At 43.6% G+C, this 24,459-nt stretch overlaps 1 protein-coding gene across 2 annotated transcripts; it reads right to left on the bottom strand.

The window, feature by feature from the left end:
• Positions 1-167: 167 nt before the first annotated feature.
• tspan14 (tetraspanin 14) lies at positions 168-17,222 on the bottom strand. 2 transcript variants are annotated; one of them, XM_047350836.1, is made up of 9 exons: positions 17,071-17,221; positions 15,893-15,973; positions 15,166-15,216; positions 14,938-15,084; positions 10,370-10,540; positions 10,162-10,287; positions 10,042-10,092; positions 9,849-9,962; positions 168-475 (listed from the first exon to the last, which is right to left on the bottom strand). In XM_047350836.1, the coding sequence occupies exons 2-9, from the start codon at positions 15,971-15,973 to the stop codon at positions 410-412; spliced, it is 807 nt and encodes a 268-aa protein (XP_047206792.1). In that variant the 5' UTR covers positions 17,071-17,221; the 3' UTR covers positions 168-409. The 2 variants fall into 2 exon arrangements, with proteins under 2 accessions (XP_047206792.1, XP_047206793.1); XM_047350837.1 differs by lacking the exons at positions 14,938-15,084; positions 15,166-15,216 and having other exon boundaries at positions 17,071-17,222.
• Positions 17,223-24,459: the final 7,237 nt, after the last annotated feature.

Here is a 24,459-nt window from a genome sequence, read left to right as displayed (position 1 = left end):
GAATATGGAAACAAAACTTTATTCAGACTAACTTTTTTCCAGTGTCAAAAAGGTCATCACCATTCACATTCATCTAAACAGTAAGTCATGTGACATTAGAGAATGTAAGGACCAGTCTGTTGATTTTACTGATCCGTCTCTTCTTTGAATTCAGAAACAGATCACAGCTGTGAAGGCAAGTGAAGGCATTCAGGTGCAGAGCAGTCACATGACCATAGACAAAACAAAACAAGGTGGCGCTCTTCAGCAGATTAATACAACTAAACAATCAGTCTGATATTTTCAGTAACCATAGCAACTAGGTTATCAGGGGAAGACCACACTGAAGAAGAATATGAAGGCACATGCGACTGCAGAAACCAGGTCCAAAACACCTGGTTTAGGCTCCGCCCCCCTGCAGGTGGAGGCCTCAGTAGCTGAATTTGACCTTTTCAATGTCGGAGATTAACGTTCGGGCCAGGTAGATCCCCACCATCTGAGACCAGAGAGAAACAGACAGGTGTGCAGGAAACAACAGGTAAACAGGTAGATCCAAAGCATTTGAACTACAGACAGTCCGGTTTAACTCAGTCGGGATTAACAGTTAAACTGCGGTTTATGAAAACTGTCACTATGTAAATCTGATGGTTCTGATGGAATCCACTCAGTGATTCAGAACAAATCTGATGTCCTGAAACCTGGACAGTAACATTAAAATTTCTAAAAGGAAAATAATTTTTCTTGTGGAAAAGGAACCCCTGAGCCTTATTTTATAAGTTCTGGCTGGGCTGGGGTCCAGATAATTATCCCAGTGGATCATTTTATCCATGAAAAAAACATATTTATAGAAGGGATCCTAGCACATACAATACAAACGCTATTAGTTTTTATTTTATTTATGTTTTTATTCTCTATTATTACAATTTTTTTTAAGTTTCACGCAGATTACTTTAATGTTACACAATAATGTTCTTAGCAGCACAGCGACCTGACACCTGGAGGCGGAGCTTCAGCCACCAGTGGGTCAGTGGAAACAACAGGTACCGTACCGAGCGGAGAGGAGCCACGCCGGCTAAAACGAGCCAGTGCAAAAGGGCCTTAAGGTTCGGTCAGGGTGAGGTTCTGTCAGACTAAGGTTCTGTCACTGATTTAAGTTCTGTCACAGACTGAGGTTCTGTCAGACTAAGGTTCTGTCACAGACTAAGGTTCTGTCACAGACTAAGGTTCTGTCACAGACTGAGGTTCTGTCAGACTAAGGTTCTGTCACAGACTGAGGTTCTGTCACAGACTGAGGTTCTGTCAGACTAAGGTTCTGTCACAGACTAAGGTTCTGTCACAGACTGAGGTTCTGTCAGACTAAGGTTCTGTCACTGATTTAAGTTCTGTCACAGACTGAGGTTCTGTCACAGACTGAGGTTCTGTCAGACTAAGGTTCTGTCACAGACTAAGGTTCTGTCACAGACTGAGGTTCTGTCAGACTAAGGTTCTGTCACTGATTTAAGTTCTGTCACAGACTGAGGTTCTGTCACAGACTGAGGTTCTGTCACAGACTGAGGTTCTGTCAGACTAAGGTTCTGTCACAGACTGAGGTTCTGTCACAGACTGAGGTTCTGTCAGACTAAGGTTCTGTCACAGACTAAGGTTCTGTCACAGACTGAGGTTCTGTCAGACTAAGGTTCTGTCACTGATTTAAGTTCTGTCACAGACTGAGGTTCTGTCACAGACTGAGGTTCTGTCAGACTAAGGTTCTGTCACAGACTAAGGTTCTGTCACAGACTGAGGTTCTGTCAGACTAAGGTTCTGTCACTGATTTAAGTTCTGTCACAGACTGAGGTTCTGTCACAGACTGAGGTTCTGTCACAGACTGAGGTTCTGTCACAGACTGAGGTTCTGTCAGACTAAGGTTCTGTCACAGACTGAGGTTCTGTCACAGACTGAGGTTCTGTCAGACTAAGGTTCTGTCACAGACTAAGGTTCTGTCACAGACTGAGGTTCTGTCACAGACTGAGGTTCTGTCAGACTAAGGTTCTGTCACAGACTAAGGTTCTGTCACAGACTGAGGTTCTGTCAGACTAAGGTTCTGTCACTGATTTAAGTTCTGTCACAGACTGAGGTTCTGTCAGACTAAGGTTCTGTCACAGACTAAGGTTCTGTCACAGACTGAGGTTCTGTCACAGACTGAGGTTCTGTCAGACTAAGGTTCTGTCACAGACTGAGGTTCTGTCAGACTAAGGTTCTGTCACTGATTTAAGTTCTGTCACAGACTAAGGTTCTGTCACAGACTAAGGTTCTGTCACAGACTAAGGTTCTGTCACAGACTAAGGTTCTGTCACAGACTGAGGTTCTGTCAGACTAAGGTTCTGTCACAGACTAAGGTTCTGTCACAGACTGAGGTTCTGTCAGACTAAGGTTCTGTCACTGATTTAAGTTCTGTCACAGACTGAGGTTCTGTCACAGACTGAGGTTCTGTCACAGACTGAGGTTCTGTCACAGACTGAGGTTCTGTCAGACTAAGGTTCTGTCACAGACTGAGGTTCTGTCACAGACTGAGGTTCTGTCAGACTAAGGTTCTGTCACAGACTAAGGTTCTGTCACAGACTGAGGTTCTGTCAGACTAAGGTTCTGTCACTGATTTAAGTTCTGTCACAGACTGAGGTTCTGTCACAGACTGAGGTTCTGTCAGACTAAGGTTCTGTCACAGACTAAGGTTCTGTCACAGACTGAGGTTCTGTCAGACTAAGGTTCTGTCACTGATTTAAGTTCTGTCACAGACTGAGGTTCTGTCACAGACTGAGGTTCTGTCACAGACTGAGGTTCTGTCACAGACTGAGGTTCTGTCAGACTAAGGTTCTGTCACAGACTGAGGTTCTGTCACAGACTGAGGTTCTGTCAGACTAAGGTTCTGTCACAGACTAAGGTTCTGTCACAGACTGAGGTTCTGTCACAGACTGAGGTTCTGTCAGACTAAGGTTCTGTCACAGACTAAGGTTCTGTCACAGACTGAGGTTCTGTCAGACTAAGGTTCTGTCACTGATTTAAGTTCTGTCACAGACTGAGGTTCTGTCAGACTAAGGTTCTGTCACAGACTAAGGTTCTGTCACAGACTGAGGTTCTGTCACAGACTGAGGTTCTGTCAGACTAAGGTTCTGTCACAGACTGAGGTTCTGTCAGACTAAGGTTCTGTCACTGATTTAAGTTCTGTCACAGACTGAGGTTCTGTCAGACTAAGGTTCTGTCACAGACTAAGGTTCTGTCACAGACTAAGGTTCTGTCACAGACTAAGGTTCTGTCACAGACTGAGGTTCTGTCAGACTAAGGTTCTGTCACAGACTAAGGTTCTGTCACAGACTGAGGTTCTGTCAGACTAAGGTTCTGTCACAGACTGAGGTTCTGTCACAGACTGAGGTTCTGTCAGACTAAGGTTCTGTCAGACTAAGGTTCTGTCAGTCACAGACTGAGGTTCTGTCAGACTAAGGTTCTGTCAGACTAAGGTTCTGTCACAGACTAAGGTTCTGTCACAGACTGAGGTTCTGTCAGACTAAGGTTCTGTCACTGATTTAAGTTCTGTCACAGACTGAGGTTCTGTCACAGACTGAGGTTCTGTCAGACTAAGGTTCTGTCAGACTAAGGTTCTGTCACAGACTAAGGTTCTGTCACAGACTGAGGTTCTGTCAGACTAAGGTTCTGTCACTGATTTAAGTTCTGTCACAGACTGAGGTTCTGTCACAGACTGAGGTTCTGTCACAGACTGAGGTTCTGTCAGACTAAGGTTCTGTCACAGACTAAGGTTCTGTCACAGACTAAGGTTCTGTCACAGACTGAGGTTCTGTCAGACTAAGGTTCTGTCACTGATTTAAGTTCTGTCACAGACTGAGGTTCTGTCACAGACTGAGGTTCTGTCACAGACTGAGGTTCTGTCAGACTAAGGTTCTGTCACAGACTGAGGTTCTGTCACAGACTAAGGTTCTGTCACAGACTAAGGTTCTGTCACAAACTAAGGTTCTGTCACAGACTGAGGTTCTGTCACAGACTGAGGTTCTGTCAGACTAAGGTTCTGTCACAGACTAAGGTTCTGTCACAGACTAAGGTTCTGTCACAGACTGAGGTTCTGTCAGACTAAGGTTCTGTCACAGACTTAGGTTCTGTCACAGACTGAGGTTCTGTTAGACTAAGGTTCTGTCAGACTAAGGTTCTGTCACAGACTAAGGTTCTGTCACAGACTGAGGTTCTGTCAGACTAAGGTTCTGTCAGACTAAGGTTCTGTCACAGACTAAGGTTCTGTCACAGACTGAGGTTCTGTCAGACTAAGGTTCTGTCACAGACTGAGGTTCTGTCACAGACTGAGGTTCTGTCAGACTAAGGTTCTGTCACAGACTGAGGTTCTGTCAGACTAAGGTTCTGTCACAGACTAAGGTTCTGTCAGACAAAGGTTCTGTCACAGACTGAGGTTCTGTCACAGACTGAGGTTCTGTCACAGACTGAGGTTCTGTCACAGACTGAGGTTCTGTCACAGACTGAGGTTCTGTCAGACTAAGGTTCTGTCAGACTAAGGTTCTGTCACTGATTTAAGTTCTGTCACAGACTGAGGTTCTGTCACAGACTGAGGTTCTGTCTCAGACTAAGGTTCTGTCACAGACTGAGGTTCTGTCACAGACTGAAGTTCTGTCACAGACTGAGGTTCTGTCAGACTAAGGTTCTGTCACAGACTGAGGTTCTGTCACAGACTGAGGTTCTGTCAGACTAAGGTTATGTCAGACTAAGGTTCTGTCACAGACTAAGGTTCTGTCAGACTAAGGTTCTGTCACAGACTGAGGTTCTGTCACAGACTAAGGTTCTGTCAGACTAAGGTTCTGTCACAGACTGAGGTTCTGTCTCAGACTAAGGTTCTGTCACAGACTGAGGTTCTGTCACAGACTGAGGTTCTGTCACAGACTGAGGTTCTGTCACAGACTGAGGTTCTGTCACAGACTAAGGTTCTGTCAGACTAAGGTTCTGTCACAGACTGAGGTTCTGTCACAGACTGAGGTTCTGTCAGACTAAGGTTCTGTCAGACTAAGGTTCTGTCACAGACTAAGGTTCTGTCAGACTAAGGTTCTGTCACAGACTAAGGTTCTGTCACAGACTGAGGTTCTGTCACAGACTGAGGTTCTGTCAGACTAAGGTTCTGTCACAGACTAAGGTTCTGCCACAGACTGAGGTTCTGTCAGACTAAGGTTCTGTCACAGACTGAGGTTCTGTCACAGACTGAGGTTCTGTCAGACTAAGGTTCTGTCACAGACTAAGGTTCTGTCACAGACTGAGGTTCTGTCACAGACTGAGGTTCTGTCAGACTAAGGTTCTGTCACAGACTAAGGTTCTGTCACAGACTGAGGTTCTGTCAGACTAAGGTTCTGTCACTGATTTAAGTTCTGTCACAGACTGAGGTTCTGTCAGACTAAGGTTCTGTCACAGACTAAGGTTCTGTCACAGACTGAGGTTCTGTCACAGACTGAGGTTCTGTCAGACTAAGGTTCTGTCACAGACTGAGGTTCTGTCAGACTAAGGTTCTGTCACTGATTTAAGTTCTGTCACAGACTGAGGTTCTGTCAGACTAAGGTTCTGTCACAGACTAAGGTTCTGTCACAGACTAAGGTTCTGTCACAGACTAAGGTTCTGTCACAGACTGAGGTTCTGTCAGACTAAGGTTCTGTCACAGACTAAGGTTCTGTCACAGACTGAGGTTCTGTCAGACTAAGGTTCTGTCACAGACTGAGGTTCTGTCACAGACTGAGGTTCTGTCACAGACTGAGGTTCTGTCAGACTAAGGTTCTGTCAGACTAAGGTTCTGTCACAGACTGAGGTTCTGTCAGACTAAGGTTCTGTCAGACTAAGGTTCTGTCACAGACTAAGGTTCTGTCACAGACTGAGGTTCTGTCAGACTAAGGTTCTGTCACTGATTTAAGTTCTGTCACAGACTGAGGTTCTGTCACAGACTGAGGTTCTGTCAGACTAAGGTTCTGTCAGACTAAGGTTCTGTCACAGACTAAGGTTCTGTCACAGACTGAGGTTCTGTCAGACTAAGGTTCTGTCACTGATTTAAGTTCTGTCACAGACTGAGGTTCTGTCACAGACTGAGGTTCTGTCAGACTAAGGTTCTGTCACAGACTAAGGTTCTGTCACAGACTGAGGTTCTGTCAGACTAAGGTTCTGTCACTGATTTAAGTTCTGTCACAGACTGAGGTTCTGTCACAGACTGAGGTTCTGTCACAGACTGAGGTTCTGTCAGACTAAGGTTCTGTCACAGACTGAGGTTCTGTCACAGACTAAGGTTCTGTCACAGACTAAGGTTCTGTCACAAACTAAGGTTCTGTCACAGACTGAGGTTCTGTCACAGACTGAGGTTCTGTCAGACTAAGGTTCTGTCACAGACTAAGGTTCTGTCACAGACTAAGGTTCTGTCACAGACTGAGGTTCTGTCAGACTAAGGTTCTGTCACAGACTTAGGTTCTGTCACAGACTGAGGTTCTGTTAGACTAAGGTTCTGTCAGACTAAGGTTCTGTCACAGACTAAGGTTCTGTCACAGACTGAGGTTCTGTCAGACTAAGGTTCTGTCAGACTAAGGTTCTGTCACAGACTAAGGTTCTGTCACAGACTGAGGTTCTGTCAGACTAAGGTTCTGTCACAGACTGAGGTTCTGTCACAGACTGAGGTTCTGTCAGACTAAGGTTCTGTCACAGACTGAGGTTCTGTCAGACTAAGGTTCTGTCACAGACTAAGGTTCTGTCAGACAAAGGTTCTGTCACAGACTGAGGTTCTGTCACAGACTGAGGTTCTGTCACAGACTGAGGTTCTGTCACAGACTGAGGTTCTGTCACAGACTGAGGTTCTGTCAGACTAAGGTTCTGTCAGACTAAGGTTCTGTCACTGATTTAAGTTCTGTCACAGACTGAGGTTCTGTCACAGACTGAGGTTCTGTCTCAGACTAAGGTTCTGTCACAGACTGAGGTTCTGTCACAGACTGAAGTTCTGTCACAGACTGAGGTTCTGTCAGACTAAGGTTCTGTCACAGACTGAGGTTCTGTCACAGACTGAGGTTCTGTCAGACTAAGGTTATGTCAGACTAAGGTTCTGTCACAGACTAAGGTTCTGTCAGACTAAGGTTCTGTCACAGACTGAGGTTCTGTCACAGACTAAGGTTCTGTCAGACTAAGGTTCTGTCACAGACTGAGGTTCTGTCTCAGACTAAGGTTCTGTCACAGACTGAGGTTCTGTCACAGACTGAGGTTCTGTCACAGACTGAGGTTCTGTCACAGACTGAGGTTCTGTCACAGACTGAGGTTCTGTCAGACTAAGGTTCTGTCACAGACTGAGGTTCTGTCACAGACTGAGGTTCTGTCAGACTAAGGTTCTGTCAGACTAAGGTTCTGTCACAGACTAAGGTTCTGTCAGACTAAGGTTCTGTCACAGACTAAGGTTCTGTCACAGACTGAGGTTCTGTCACAGACTGAGGTTCTGTCAGACTAAGGTTCTGTCACAGACTAAGGTTCTGCCACAGACTGAGGTTCTGTCAGACTAAGGTTCTGTCACAGACTGAGGTTCTGTCACAGACTGAGGTTCTGTCAGACTAAGGTTCTATCACAGACTGAGGTTCTGTCAGACTAAGGTTCTGTCACAGACTAAGGTTCTGTCACAGACTGAGGTTCTGTCAGACTAAGGTTCTGTCACAGACTAAGGTTCTGTCAGACTAAGGTTCTGTCACAGACTGAGGTTCTGTCACAGACTGAGGTTCTGTCAGACTAAGGTTCTGTCAGACTAAGGTTCTGTCACAGACTAAGGTTCTGTCACAGACTGAGGTTCTGTCAGACTAAGGTTCTGTCACAGACTAAGGTTCTGTCACAGACTGAGGTTCTGTCACAGACTGAGGTTCTGTCAGACTGAGGTTCTGTCACAGACTGAGGTTCTGTCACAGACTGAGGTTCTGTCACAGACTGAGGTTCTGTCAGACTAAGGTTCTGTCACAGACTAAGGTTCTGTCACAGACTGAGGTTCTCTCAGACTAAGGTTCTGTCACAGACTAAGGTTCTGTCACAGACTGAGGTTCTGTCAGACTAAGGTTCTGTCACAGACTAAGGTTCTGCCACAGACTGAGGTTCTGTCAGACTAAGGTTCTGTCACAGACTGAGGTTCTGTCACAGACTGAGGTTCTGTCAGACTAAGGTTCTATCACAGACTGAGGTTCTGTCAGACTAAGGTTCTGTCACAGACTAAGGTTCTGTCACAGACTGAGGTTCTGTCAGACTAAGGTTCTGTCACAGACTAAGGTTCTGTCACAGACTGAGGTTCTGTCAGACTAAGGTTCTGTCAGACTAAGGTTCTGTCACAGACTGAGGTTCTGTCACAGACTGAGGTTCTGTCACAGACTGAGGTTCTGTCAGACTAAGGTTCTGTCAGACTAAGGTTCTGTCACAGACTAAGGTTCTGTCACAGACTGAGGTTCTGTCAGACTAAGGTTCTGTCACAGACTAAGGTTCTGTCACAGACTGAGGTTCTGTCACAGACTGAGGTTCTGTCACAGACTGAGGTTCTGTCACAGACTGAGGTTCTGTCAGACTAAGGTTCTGTCACAGACTAAGGTTCTGTCACAGACTGAGGTTCTCTCAGACTAAGGTTCTGTCACAGACTAAGGTTCTGTCACAGACTGAGGTTCTGTCACAGACTAAGGTTCTGCCACAGACTAAGGTTCTGCCACAGACTGAGGTTCTGTCAGACTAAGGTTCTGTCACAGACTGAGGTTCTGTCACAGACTGAGGTTCTGTCAGACTAAGGTTCTATCACAGACTGAGGTTCTGTCAGACTAAGGTTCTGTCACAGACTAAGGTTCTGTCACAGACTGAGGTTCTGTCAGACTAAGGTTCTGTCACAGACTAAGGTTCTGTCACAGACTGAGGTTCTGTCAGACTAAGGTTCTGTCAGACTAAGGTTCTGTCACAGACTGAGGTTCTGTCACAGACTGAGGTTCTGTCACAGACTGAGGTTCTGTCAGACTAAGGTTCTGTCAGACTAAGGTTCTGTCACAGACTAAGGTTCTGTCACAGACTGAGGTTCTGTCAGACTAAGGTTCTGTCACAGACTGAGGTTCTGTCACAGACTGAGGTTCTGTCACAGACTGAGGTTCTGTCACAGACTGAGGTTCTGTCAGACTAAGGTTCTGTCACAGACTAAGGTTCTGTCACAGACTGAGGTTCTCTCAGACTAAGGTTCTGTCACAGACTAAGGTTCTGTCACAGACTGAGGTTCTGTCAGACTAAGGTTCTGTCACAGACTAAGGTTCTGTCACAGACTGAGGTTCTGTCAGACTAAGGTTCTGTCACAGACTAAGGTTCTGTCACAGACTGAGGTTCTGTCAGACTAAGGTTCTGTCAGACTAAGGTTCTGTCACAGACTGAGGTTCTGTCACAGACTGAGGTTCTGTCAGACTAAGGTTTTGTCAGACTAAGGTTCTGTCACAGACTAAGGTTCTGTCACAGACTGAGGTTCTGTCAGACTAAGGTTCTGTCACAGACTAAGGTTCTGTCACAGACTGAGGTTCTGTCACAGACTGAGGTTCTGTCAGACTGAGGTTCTGTCACAGACTGAGGTTCTGTCACAGACTGAGGTTCTGTCACAGACTGAGGTTCTGTCAGACTAAGGTTCTGTCACAGACTAAGGTTCTGTCACAGACTGAGGTTCTCTCAGACTAAGGTTCTGTCACAGACTAAGGTTCTGTCACAGACTGAGGTTCTGTCAGACTAAGGTTCTGTCACAGACTAAGGTTCTGTCACAGACTGAGGTTCTGTCAGACTAAGGTTCTGTGACAGACTGAGGTTCTATCAGGGTTAGGTTCTGTTACCTGCAGCAGTGAGATGACGACGAAGACGATGGCCACAGTGTACAGGTTTCCTGGCAACCAGTCCTCCAGCTCCTTGATGCATCCTCTGACGAAGATGTAATTTTCCCACTCATTCTGTTGAACACACAGAACCTTTCAGAACGTACATTCCATCAAGACACCTGGAGATCTTCTCAGCAGGACCAAAGCTCACCTTCGGTCGGTTCCTCACATCGTAACCACACTGAGTGTTTAGAACTGTGTCCTGAAAGAGCAGAACCAGGATTATTAAAAATCCAATGACACCGGATCAGCACCACCAGGATTAACTCACGGCAGGATCTATGATGCAGCAGGAGAACGGGACACCACACTTCTCTCTGCTCCGATGGGTTCCATTACAGCTGAAGTACACGTTCAGATCCCAGTCATTCGGTTCTTGAGCCCCACAGCAGTGGTTCTATTCAGGGAGAACCAATGTCAGAATCAGGTTTATACTAAGGTTTGGAATGAAGAACAGGACAGTATCTCTGAGGGTCTACCATCTTCTGCAGAGAGTCGATCAGGTTCTGCAGGTCAATGTCATCTCGGTAGGCTTTAATGTTCTGCAGAAAGAACTCGTTGATCCACTCTCGGACCTGACTCTGAAAAACTACGGCCAGAACGGCTACAATCAGCTCCAGGAAGAAAATTAAGCCGATGACACCTGAAAACTGAGCCAAAACACAGAAAAGGTTTCAAAGTTTGGATTGGAACCAACTCTGACACTGTGCCAGGGTTATCTCTAGGATTTTTTAAATCGTGATCCTACTCCATACATCCATCCATCCATCTCTCCATCCATCCATACATCCGTCCATCCATCCATCTGTCCATCCATCCATCCATCTGTCCATCCATCCATCTGTCCATCCATCCATCCATCTGTCCATCCATACATCTGTCCATCCATCCATCCATCTGTCCATCCATCCATCTGTCCATCCATCCATCCATCTGTCCATCCATACATCCATCCATCTCTCCATCCATCCATACATCCGTCCATCCATACATCTGTCCATCCATCCATCCGTCCATCCATCCATCTGTCCATCCATCCATCTATCCATCCGTCCATCCATCCATCTGTCCATCCGTCCATCCATACATCTGTCCATCCATCCATCTGTCCATCCATCCATACATCTGTCCATCCATCCATCCATCTGTCCATCCATCCATCTGTCCATCCATCCATCTGTCCATCCATCCATCCATCTGTCCATCCATCCATCCATCTGTCCATCCATACATCCATCCATCTCTCCATCCATCCATCTCTCCATCCATCCATACATCCGTCCATCCATACATCCGTCCATCCATCCATCTGTCCATCCATCCATCCATCTATCCATCCGTCCATCCATCCATCTGTCCATCCGTCCATCCATCTGTCCATCCATCCATACATCCATCCATCCATACATCTGTCCATCCATCCATCCATCTGTCCATCCATCCATACATCCATCCATCCATACATCTGTCCATCCATCCATCCATCCATCTGTCCATCCATACATCTGTCCATCCATCTGTCCATCCATCCATACATCCATCCATCCATACATCTGTCCATCCATCCATCCATCCATCCGTCCATCCATACATCTGTCCATCCATCTGTCCATCCATCTATCCATCCATACATCCATCCATCTGTCCATCCATACATCCATCTGTCCACCCATCCATCCATCTGTCCATCCATACATCTGTCCATCCATCTGTCCATCCATCTATCCATCCATACATCCATCCATCTGTCCATCCATACATCCATCTGTCCATCCATCCGTCCATCCATACATCTGTCCATCCATCCATCCATCCATCTGTCCATCCATACATCCATCCATCTGTCCATCCATACATCCATCCATCTGTCCATCCATCCGTCCATCCATACATCTGTCCATCCATCCATCCGTCCGTCCATCCATCCATCTGTTCATCCATACATCCATCCATCTCTCCATCCATCCATACATCTGTCCATCCATCCATCCATCTGTCCATCCATCCGTCCATCCATCCATCCGTCCATCTGTCCATCCATACATCCATCCATCTGTCCATCCATACATCCATCCATCTGTCCATCCATCCATCCATCTGTCCATCCATCCGTCCATCCATACATCTGTCCATCCATACATCTGTCCATCCATCCATCCGTCCGTCCATCCATCCATCTGTCCATCCATACATCCATCCATCTCTCCATCCATCCATACATCTATCCATCCGTCCATCCATCCATCTGTCCATCCGTCCATCCATACATCTGTCCATCCATCCATCCATCTGTCCATCCATTCATCTCTCCATCCATACATCCATCCGTCCATCCATACATCTGTCCATCCATACATCTGTCCATCCATCCATCCATCCGTCCATCCATACATCTGTCCATCCATCTGTCCATCCATACATCCATCCATCCATACATCCATCCATCCATCTGTCCATCCATCCGTCCATCCATACATCTGTCCATCCATCCAACCGTCCATCCATCCATCCATCTGTCTATCCATCCATCCATCCATCCATCTGTCCATCCACCCATCCATCCATCCGTCAATCCAACGACCCGAAGCTCATGACCATAGATGAGGGTAGGAACTAAATCAACCGTTAAATCAAGAGCTTCGCTTTTTGACTCAGCTCTCTCTTCACCACGACAGACCAGTACAGCACCTGCATCACTGCTGACGCAGTACCAATCTGTCTGTCGATCTCCCGCTCCATTTTTCCCTCATTCGTGAACAAGACCCTGATACTTGAACTCCTCCACTTGTGGCGGGACCTCCCCCCTGACACGGAGAAGGCACTCTACCCTTTTCCGGCTCAAGACCGTGGCCTCAGACCTGGAGACATTGATTCTCACACTCACTCTTTTCACACTTGGCTGCAAACTGCTCCACTGAGAGCTGTAGATCCTGAGATGATGAAGCCAATAGGACGACATCATCCGCAAAAAGCAGAGACGCAATCCTACCAAAACGCCACCAAAACGGATCCCCTCAACACCTTGGCTGCGCCTAGAAATTCTGTCCATAAAAGTTATGAACAGAATCGGTGACAAAGGGCAACCTTGGCGGAGTCCAACCTTCACTGGAAACGAGTCCGACTTACTGCCGCCAATGCGGACACTGGTCATACAAGGACCTAACAGCCCATATCAAAGGACCTGGTACTCCATACTCCCGGAGCACCCCCCACAAGATTCCCAGAGGGACACGGTCGAAAGCCTTCTCCAAGTCCACAAAGCACATGTAGACTGGTTGGTTGGGCGAACTCCCATGAACCCTCCAGGACCCTGCTGAGGGTGTAGAGCTGGTCCAGTGTTTCACGGCCAGGATGAAAACCACACTGCTCTTCCTGAATCCGAGGTTCGACTATCAGACGGACCCTCCACTCCAGAACCCCCGAATATACTTTACCAGGGAGGCTTAAGAGTGTTACTCCCCTATAGTTGGAACACACTCTACGTTCCCCCTTTTTGAATAGGGGGACCACCACGACGGGCTACCAACCCAGTGGAAATGCCCCCGATGTCCACACGATGCTGCAGAGTCGCGTTAACAAACACAACCCTACAAAATCCAAAGCCTTAGGGTACCCCGGATGAATGTCATCCACCCTTGGGTGACCCTACCAGGGGCATAAAGCCCCTGACAACATAGCTCATAGGATCATTGGGACACTCAAACCCCTCCACCATGGTAAGATGGCAGCCCAGGGAGTGGTTCCTGCCATAATTAAGAATAAATACAAAAATAAATAAACGAATCAATAAAATAATTACTGGGCCAAAAAGTAGCTAGAAATATAAATTAATGTGCCATTACATGCAACAAAATAATAAAAAGAAGATATTTATTAAATTACTGACCAATTAATCAGATATAAATATATATTTTTCAATTCTAATCTACTATTTTTATTTAAACCACTCATTTTCAAATCATATTTTTGTTCTTGAACTCAATTTTCCTATGTTTATTTAATACAAGGGGATTTCTTGCTGTTTCATTTTTCCTACCCGTTATATATTACCAATTTAGTTTTTTCCCTCAAAATATATTATTTTTCAAATTATTTAACAAGGAAAAAAGAAGTGTAAATATATATCTATATATATAGATCTATATATAGATATATATATATAGATCTATGTAGATAGATCTATATATATATATATATATATATAGATATCTAGATATCTATCTATAGATATCTATCTATAGATATATATCTATAGATATAGATATATATATATATCTATATCTATAGATATATATATCTATAGATATAGATATATATAGATATATCTATAGATATATCTATATATATCTATATATATATAGATATATCTATATATATATATAGATATGTCTATATATAGATATATATATCTATATATATATATATCTATATATATCTATATATATATATAGATATATATATATCTATAGATATATATCTATATATGAACATATATAGATATCTATATATATATCTATATATATATCTATAGATATAGATATATATATATCTATAGATATAGATATATATATAGATATATATATATATGTATAAAAACTTTATTCTGAAGGTATGGCGGCTTTTATTTTGCTGTGGCGGTTGTCACGGTCCATAACATGTAGTGGTACCCGTGTGCAGAGAATGCATCAAAGTGACACGATTATACCAAGTGAAAACTGGACAAAAGGGAGGTTCTGACAGCAAACAGAACCACTGGATCAAATTGCCCTAAGAGTAACATTAAAAGCATTGGTTCTGAAGAGATCTATATGATCACCCTTAATGCAACCAGGCTACCCATATCGTAACTAAACGCTCCCACCAGCTGCATAAATAATACTTTAGTGTTCATCTTGTTTATTGCCTTTTATAAAACTGAAATAGAGCAGAACAATAAATGCAATAACATCTTCATCATGTAATTCCTCTTTCAGATTAAAAAGGTCTTTTTAAATTGAATTATTGCTAATCCGGTGCAGCCCTAATCAGAAAACCAGATCAAACGTACAAACTTCAGTAGACAGATGTTCTCCCTCAAAGCTCCCACACAACCAGCAAAGCCCAGAGTGAAGGTGACTCCACCAACCACCAGAACCAGCCAAACTGGATCAAAACCACGCAGCCTGGTCACTTGCGTCAGGTCCAACAGGACCCCCTACGGACAAAAAAAAAAAAAAGTCACATTAGATCCACTGATAAGAGATGGATCAGAGTTCTGTGGGTCTGGTCTGCTCACCTTCTCACTCCAGGCCCAGAACCCAATAGCAATGAAGGCAGCGCCTGCCAGCTGCAAAAGAAACAGAATCAGAACCACAAATAAACACCGATCAGGAGATGAATGAAGGTTCTAGAACCTAAAACAGTGTTGTGAGCAGTGACTGTAGATATGAAGAGCTTTCTAAAGGTGAAGAAACCAGTGAGATGTTCTGTGGAAACGTAATGAAGCTCAGAGGCTGAACTTTGACCCAACATAGCAGTGGATACACATGTTAATGTTCATCTTATGGTTTTTATTGTATTTGTTGTTGAGAAGAACACGTTCAGACAGATGTAGTGATGTTGACCCATCATGGCATATGAAGGACAGTAGAAACAGAGATGAATGTGGTGAAGGTCGGACCAGAAGGAAGCTCTGACGCTGTGCTGGGTGTGACATGGAGCAGATGTATGGCAGCATGATGAATAACATCCAGATGGCGGAGTCTGGGAGCACTGCCATTTACATTATTGATGACTGGTTGATTACTGACAGCATTTTACAGCATCCTGTCACACTTCCTGTTACCTACAACCCTCTGACATCATTTCCTGGTTTCAACACTGCAACAGGAAACAGACTCATGCAGCATGCATGGACATCCTCCCTATTAACAGAAAGATGGAGTTCTGGTGCTGACAGATCAATAACTGAGGGTTCCAGAAAGCAGCTGCAGCAGAGCAGCTCACCTGGTCAGGTGACTCACCCAGAAGATAATGTTGTAGCTGAACATCAGGTACTTATAGCAGCAGCTGACCTCAGCATTCTCGTAGCGGTAGTAGTACATCTGGAACACACACACACACACACAAGGTTAAATTGTATTATTGGGGGACACAGAACATGAGGAGATCATCAGAAATAAAAAGATGACCAACAATAACACCTAAATCCAACTACCAACACGGTTCTGCTGTGATCCCTGCCCTGATTCTGAGACTTTTACTAATTTAACCTGATGAGTTCCCCGAGCCGTGCAACCCAGAACCGTCCGGACCCTGCCTTTCTCAACAAAAGAACATCAAATATAAATAGGGGAGCAGTGAGGGCAGAGTTCTCCTGATGTTCTCCGTCATCTTAAGTGGGTTAAGTTCCAGGTGGTTCTGACCGCACCAGTGGACCGGCCGATCCACCTCCTGTCTCTATGCAAACTCATCACTGCCCTGGATCCTGGATCAGACCAATGACAGTGGTGTCATCTGCAAACTTCAGGAGTTTCACGGGTGTGTAACAGTGGTCCAGAGTGTTTGGATCCCTGGTTGAGGCGGGATGTAAACACCGACCAGAACAAACAAGAACTCCTACATGTCAGTCCCAACACGGTCAGAACACCAACCTTTATTCACATTAAAGCTGATTTCTCTCCTAGACCTCCAGAACAGATGGAAGTGCCCAGCCGTCCATCATAGGAGCGGACATCCACAGTTCGGATAGACGGGAGCGGAACCACAGTCCCATTTGGCGTAGCTTGACCAGTGTACCTGAGCATACGGCTTTTTTCAAGAGTTCGGGGACCTTTCACCAGTGTACACAGGTGGGTCATTTGTGTGCACTGCCCCTTTAAAACAAACAGTTGTTAAAACCAACTGAGCGGAACTCCGAACTAACAGAAAACTGTCTAATGATCCAACTCTTTCCATTCCACGTCTATACTCCTCACATTTTGGTTCTAGCAGAACCGAACACAAATTCAACTGTTAGATTTCTACCATTTTAATGTTTTCACGTCAGAGATCCACATTTGAAATGAGACGATTAGTTTTGTTATTGAAAGTTTGGAAGCGAACCGGAAGTTACTGATGCTAACAGCTAATAGCTAACGGAGCTTTAAAACCCGGAAATATAATTGAAAGCGGCTGTGATCAGAAGCAGATGCCTTCTCACCTTTAGGGCCGACGGGATCGATCAATTCCAGCTGATCTATAACTTATAACGCACAGCTCCAACACAGTTATGCTCCTCTTCTTGTGCTCCTTTCCTTCTTCCACGGTTGTTTATTGGCAAACCAACTTTTGGTGCATTTAGCGCCTCCAACTGGACTGGAGGTCGTGGACGGCAGTTCGGCAGGAAACGGAGCCATTATGGGTCTGATTGAGATGTTTTTGTTTGTTTTTATTGAGGTGTTGCTAATTCAGCAATATTTGCTTTACATATATGGAACAAAGGAGCATATAACAATACCAGGAGATGACATATTGAATATAAATCAATATATATGTTTGTTCACAAAAATGTTAAAGAGAGCACACAGAACAGTCTTCTTAAAAGCTTTTGTATTTTTTTGTGTTGAAGTGTCAGAATATATTGTTTGAAAGATTAGGAAGGAGGGGTTGTGACTGGAGAATTTATATTTATGCATTTGAATTTTTGCTGGTAATGAAATTAAGTTGGGGGCTGCATGGTGGCGCAGTTGGTAGCACTGTTGCCTTGCAGCAAGAAGGTCCTGGATTCGATTCCCGACCGGGGGTCTTTCTGCATGGAGTTTGCATGTTCTCCCCGTGCATGTGTGGGTTCTCACCGGGTACTCCGGCTTCCTCCCACAGTCCAAAGACATGCCTGTTAGGTTAATTGGTCACTCTAAATTGCCCTTAGGTGTGTGAATGAGTGTGTGCATGGTTGTTTGTGTGTTGCCCTGCGATGGACTGGCGACTTGTCCAGGGTGTACCCTGCCTCTCGCCCATAGACTGCTGGAGATAGGCACCAGCTCCCCTGCGACCCACTATGGAATAAGCGGTAGAAAATGACTGACTGACTGACTGAAATTAAGTTGATAACATAAAATTAATCTTTTTTATTAGCAGGATAACAGCAGAATCCAAACAATACATCCACATAGGTGAGGGAAAAGTTGTCAAGAATGTTTTGGGAAATAAACATGCAGACATCTTGCTAAAAGGTAGTGAGAAAGGACAGTCCAGAATGAATGATATAAATCTACTTCAGAGTTGACAGAAAGAACTTCACGGGGCTGTGTCGTAGACATGGACCAAGCTGTACCATCTGAACCAACAGGAAAATTCAAGCCAAAGACGGCAGCACTTAGACAGTTTTAGAACAAATATCGCAGAATTAAACAAGTTTACGTCAAAATGTATGAAAATAGCACAGTAACAAAGATAGCGCCGTTAAAACCCACTTTATACAGTGTATCTGCAAAATAAGTCGATTTCAGGTTTAATTCCTCTTTAACAATTTCTGACCTTCGGGCAAAATGGTTGTTTGTGAAAAAATGTTTTTACTTACTGTGTTAACTCTAACTGTAATGAATAAAATAAAATAAAAGGTCTATGGAAGTGATGTAGCACATTTTAAATTGTTAAGACCACACAACCATCAAATGTTTTGCTGCAAATAGCCAACAGGTTCAAAAGAAATGTGTTGAGAGAAAAAGATGCAAATTAACCACCAAGATGGGAGCAGAATCAACCAGGAACCCATTCTTTTCCAGTGTTGCATATTCCAGAACTGCAACCGACCCGGAGGCCCCAGAATTACCTGGTGTTAAGTGCTCAGAGGCTTGTAACCTTTTTGACCTAAGACAAAATGGCAAAAAGTTAACATTTAATTGGTTTAGCTAGGTGTTCTCATTTGTGATTTATATTTAGTAATTAAATCAGATCTGCTGTCTCACAAATGACATGAACTGATTTAAAGGCTCAAGTCACGTTTGCTGCTGTTCAAGTTCAACATCAAGTTAACAAAATAGAAAAATGTATTCATATATAAATGTGATTCCACCCAGTACTGCTCATCATTCAGACAACATTTAAGAAGCGTGTGTACCATGTCAGCAACACAATGACCAGAGTTTTTGGGGCGAATCTCATCCACTCCTGGTGAAGCTTTTTAACTATCTCAGCCACGTCTGTTAGGACGATATACTCTACTATGCCAGACTCCTCAGGCTCTGCCATGAAGGACATGGTAGAGGAGATCCTCACAGAAGCTCCTGTCCTTCTGGCATCCTGGTACCTGTCAGCTGCTTCTGGAGTCCCTAGAGACAACCACGTTCCCCCAAAGATGTGAGTTGAAGATCTCCCCGACAGGGATCTCCAACAGACGTTCCCAGTTTCCCCACCTTCACCATACATTTGGGTTTAAGGTGTTTGGCACTTTGACTTATGTTCTGGAAGACGGAACCAACAGCTTCACCTGCCAGCAGATCACCCTCACTGACCGGGTGATGATCAGTTGACAACTCTCCCCCTCTCTTCACGCAAGTGTTTGAGACGTAAAGACCTCAGGACTGATATGCTTTGTAAAACGGATCCTGGGTCTTGGTATCAGGCCCTAGGTGGCTTAAGGAGCGGGGCCCAATCTACCTGATCTAGAGGAGGATCTGCTGGTTGCTGTGATCTTGTTGCATCAGGGTCTTTGAATCTCTCTTAGTAGTAGACCCTGGTAGGGTCTGAAGCCCACATAGCCATCTGGATCGTGGCCGTACCTACATCCCCATCACTTCAAGGTGGACCTGGATCTTTTCTACATTTCATGTTGAAGATGCATTTTCTCTATTGGACATCAGTAAATGATAGTCACTAATCAGATGGACAACGGACTTTCACTGAAGGATATGATGTTTCTGCACCACTCTAGGGCAGTGCAGCTTACAGTGCCGGTGTCATCAGAATCGTCTAGTCATGAAAAAACATAACGAAGCAAGCTCATGCTAAAGCTGGTTCTGATACTACCTGTAATTCCTCCTCCATCATTCAGCCTAATTAAAATGTTATCTCCATTATCTCCACAGTCCACATTGTTGGATATTCTGCTGGTGCTTTGATCTCATTATTCAGCAGAACCATGATGCTTTACGTTCTGTTTGCTGCCTTTATTCTGACTCTGAGATCTGGAACCCTGGAAGACATTTTTCTCTGTTTGAACCTGGTTTCTTCTGTAGTTCAGTCTTTAACATGATGTATCCCAACAGTACCTTGTGGTTCGGTTTTTTCTAAAACAACCTCCAGATGTGTTTCTGGAGCATTGGGTGCTCCAGAAACACATCTTACCTTAAAAGCCTGTGGTTCTGATCCATTTACTAAAGATAGATTAATCATATCTAAAATGGGGCTGGTAATCAGAGGGAACACTTCCTTAAATAATTTGGTTGGGATTGGGTCTAACATACAAGTTGAAGGTTTAGATGAAGCTAATATTTCTGATAACTCAGGAAGCTCCACAGGATCAAAACAGTCCAAACACAGATCAGGTTCTGCAGTTATTTCCAATGTTGTCTCACTTGCTGAGGATGAAGTAATCCTCTTCAGGAGTATGTCAAAGATTTTATTTTTAATAGAATCTATTTTATTTAAGAAGAATCCCATAAAGTCATGACTGCTAAGAGCTAAGGGAATGGATGGCTCAACAGAGCTATGACTCTGTGTAAGTTTAGCAACTGTACTAAAGAGAAACCTGGATTATTCTTGTTCTCTTCTATTAATGATGAGAAATAAGCTGTTCTAGCTTGGTGAAGTGTCTTTTTATAACACAGTAGGCTATTTTTCCAGATTAAGTAGGAATCCTCTAGGTGTGTAGAGCGCCATTTTCTCTCCAATTTTCTAACATTGTGCTTTAAAGTACGCAGCTCTGAATTAAACCAGGGAGCCTGCCTCCTATTAATGATTACCTTCTTTTTCAAGGGGGCTGCATTGTCTAATGCATCATGCAATGATGAAGAAACACTATGAACAAGACAATCAATTTATGAAGGAGAAGAAACAGAATTATTGCCCTCCACTGTGTTTATCTGTGATAATGTGAAAATTAAAAGTGGAACAGATTCTTTAAAGGTTGTTACAGCATCGCCTGATAATGATCTACTAACAACAACAAAACAGGGCCCTCTATAGCTAAATTACATACAAACACATTTTTTTCACCAATGTTTAATGCAAAAAGTTACAAATTAAATGCATTTGTTTTTAACTGATTTATACAAAGCATGAAATACAAAAATGAATATACACCATTTACATATGTAATTCATGAATGTATAAGCTTTACAAAATGGCACTTACAGTTGGTATTCCTTATTCTTTCATTCTGCTTGGTAGTTTAGTTGGATTGTTCTAGTATAGTAAAGAATTTGTTGATTGAAATATGTTGGACATTGAGTTGACTTCTTTTTGTTAATAAATTCTTGTATTTAAAGAAGTTGTGTGAAATGGTTGTACAGAGTTTTGCTGTTCAGTATTGCCAGAGCTTGACTCATCCATTTCACTATTATCCTAATACCACCGCCTTATTGGGCTGGTATTCACTGTACAACCTTTACCAGACTGAATTATTATTTAATAAAATATTAATATTTAATATTTAATCATATTTTCATAATAATAATCACAACACTGTGAAAAACTTAATTATTGGACACTCGTGTTGCCACACCCTACTCAGCAAACTAACTTAAAACTCCTGCAAAGTTTTCCTAACCCTTTAAAGGGTTTCTCACTCTGGGTCATAGGTACTGACTGGACAGATGTCCAGAAGACAGTTATCGCCACCCGTCACAAGGAGGGTAAGGCACAAAAGGTTCTGTATCTAAGCATATTAACAAAAACTGAGTGGAAGGAAAAAGTGTGGTAGGAAAAGGTGTACCAGCACCAAATATCGGATTTAACAGTGTTACAACTGTGGTCATAAGGTGTTTGTTTTTCCTTTTTTTTTAATTATGTAGATCTGAGTGTGCAGGTGCCTCTCTGTGACTAGTGGATCCTGAAGAAGGATTAATATTGATCGGTTACCTAGGCGGAGATGACACATAAGATGAAGCTGCTGTGGGCTCCTCGTCATTCATTCCTCTCCTTAGACAGAAAAACTTTTTATCCAATTTGAATAAAGAACTGAATCTAACTGCACTGTTCAATGGTCAGGATTAATTGGAACGTATGAACCTGACTTTTGTGAAGTGACTTGAGACAACATGTGTTGTGAATTGGCGCTATATAAATAAACTGAATTGAATTGAACTTTCAGATTCAGATCATTCCTGCTGACCTTCAACAAGTCCTGAACCTGAGGTATCAATAGATCAGTGTATATTATTGATTAAGAAACTGATGTGAGACAGACGTATGTCGCCATCTTCTCCTTCCAGATCAGTCTGAATCTTGCTGTTACCATGGAGACACTGAGTTGATGTTCTGTCTCACTGTGGTGACGGGGTTGATCAGGCTGTAGTGATTAACACAAACAGAAACTAACTTGATGTTTTCAGATGGTTCTTCAACATGCTCAGTGAAACAGGGCATGGTCACATGACCCAACAGCTGCATTGGCTTAACTACAACCAGCTCACATCATCCATAACAGTTCAGCCTGGCATCCATATAACCAGAAGCAGGTCCATATGTGTGTGTGTGTGTGTGTGAGATCTGTCACCATGACTCCTCGCCTCCAGCATCCTGTAACAGTCTCCATGGTAACACAGTCAATGCTGTGACACTCTCCACAGAGTTCGGATCATTTTGTGTCTTCTGTGTCAGTACCACTTTGGTCACACTGCCTGAAGTCTGGCATCTTTCAGGTGTTTCACTTGGTTACTATGGCTAACATGACATTACGCTGATGTTTAAGTGGGGGTTAAGCTCACAACCCATGTACAGAGGCTTTAGTCGCTGGTTTGAGTCCCAGCGCAGGCAACATTTGCCGCATGTGTTCCCCCTGGCTCCACACCCATTTCCTGTCTGCCTACTTTCAACAAAATTCTGGAAAAATAAAGGCCACTAGTGCTGCAAAAAACATCAGTATATCCAGGGGTCTATTGATCACACAAACATCAGCAGGGTTCTACTGATGTTTGCTTCCTGATCCTGTTGGTGATCAGCTGATCAGAAGCATCAGAGAAACAGCTCACAGAGGAGAACCTGGTTAAAGAGCCATCAGAACTACAATCCCAGAAGCAATAATATTGACGTGAAGGTCAATGCTGAGGCCCTACTGATGTTACTGTGACCAGCTGTGTCAGATAGACTGCTCTGACTTTAAAAGCAGCAGTTAAAAACTAGCTGAGAGCAGAAAGGATGTAGTGAAGAATAGGAGCATGCTCAGCAGCATGCATTTATGTCTCTTAGCTCTGTTTTCACGTGTGTGTTTGAAGGTTGTTGGCTGAAATCGCTGCAGATCAGAATGAATCAGAAACAGTTCATCACTACCTGCTGTGTGTCTTCATGATGCCTGCAGAAAATCTATTCTCTTCCTTTCAGAAAAATCCTTCCTGGGCTTTTGTCCACTGAGGCGCCTGAACTTTGTGTCATCTGATGCATCAGGACCTTTTGTTCCTGTGAGGCTTGGAAAATATTTGGTTCTTCATCCTCAGTCCTATCTGTGGTCACGACTGACAGGAAGCTGAAAATCAACACAGTTTAAACTTGTCTTAACCTGCACACCTCATTGAGCAGCTGCAGCCCTTCACAACCAATTACATGTCAGATGACCTGTCACAGCTGTCCATCTGGTTCACATTAATTCTGGTTCTGACAGACGGCTTATGAGAAAAAGCTTCTTTTTCCCCTTTCCTTTCCATCTCCAGGTCCATTGCAATTGAAATAATCTCAAAGCAGTTTCTAATAAAGTTTCTATTTATAAATATCAAGCAGAGCTTTAAAGCGTTAGCCGTAATGCTCCACTTGTGAAAGCAAATCTGCTGGCCTTCTTCTTGGCACTCAGACAACAGTTCTGAGCTACTCTGCCAGACAGAACACGGTTAAAAAGAAAAGGAAACCTTTTCCAAGATGCAACTGACGGATGTGGAAAAAATGAAATTATCCAAACACTGTTAAGGTAAGAAATCAATCCGTGAAGTTTAATATTATATTTAAGTAATGTTGTACAAGAGAGCCATAACATAACCCATATGTTCAAGCCAGTCATAAGAAAAAGATTTAAGTTGTTAGGAATAACCTCTATTAATATGCTCATAGCTGTTTTTCCCATTTATACCATAATGATATAAAGTATAAGTTCTAATGTTTCCCTTTTGTGACAACAGGATAAGAAGCTCATAAACATACAGTTCAAGGATAAATGGCCCAAGGTTTGTCATGAATGACCTGAGGCTGGGGCACTGGGGTTGATGGTAGAGCAGCTGGTATAACTGGTTTGATTAGAAACCTACAGCACACTTAGATTAAGGATGGACACCTGCTACTAAAGAACCTAACAGATAGACACCACAATGGTGACACATAGTCTACTGATAATCACTGAGGGAGGGAACATCCATTGCATTGGAGTCCAAGATATAAAACTACATGTGACCTTCTATTGAGGCTC

The sequence above is a fragment of the Girardinichthys multiradiatus genome, chromosome 22 (genome assembly GCF_021462225.1).
Source record: "Girardinichthys multiradiatus isolate DD_20200921_A chromosome 22, DD_fGirMul_XY1, whole genome shotgun sequence".
Lineage (NCBI taxonomy): Eukaryota > Metazoa > Chordata > Actinopteri > Cyprinodontiformes > Goodeidae > Girardinichthys > Girardinichthys multiradiatus.
The sequence above is the reverse complement of the archived record's forward strand: the minus strand, read 5'-3'. Positions and strand labels throughout refer to the sequence as shown.

Coding starts and splice junctions, on each gene's coding strand:
- tspan14 (XM_047350836.1), bottom strand. CDS start 15,973: ATGTACTACTACCGCTACGAGAATGCTGAGGTCAGCTGCTGCTATAAG. Junction 9,963..10,041: donor ATGTGAGGAACCGACCGAAG/GTGAGCTTTGGT, acceptor TGTGTTCAACAG/AATGAGTGGGAAAATTACAT. Junction 476..9,848: donor TCGTCATCTCACTGCTGCAG/GTAACAGAACCT, acceptor CTCTGGTCTCAG/ATGGTGGGGATCTACCTGGC.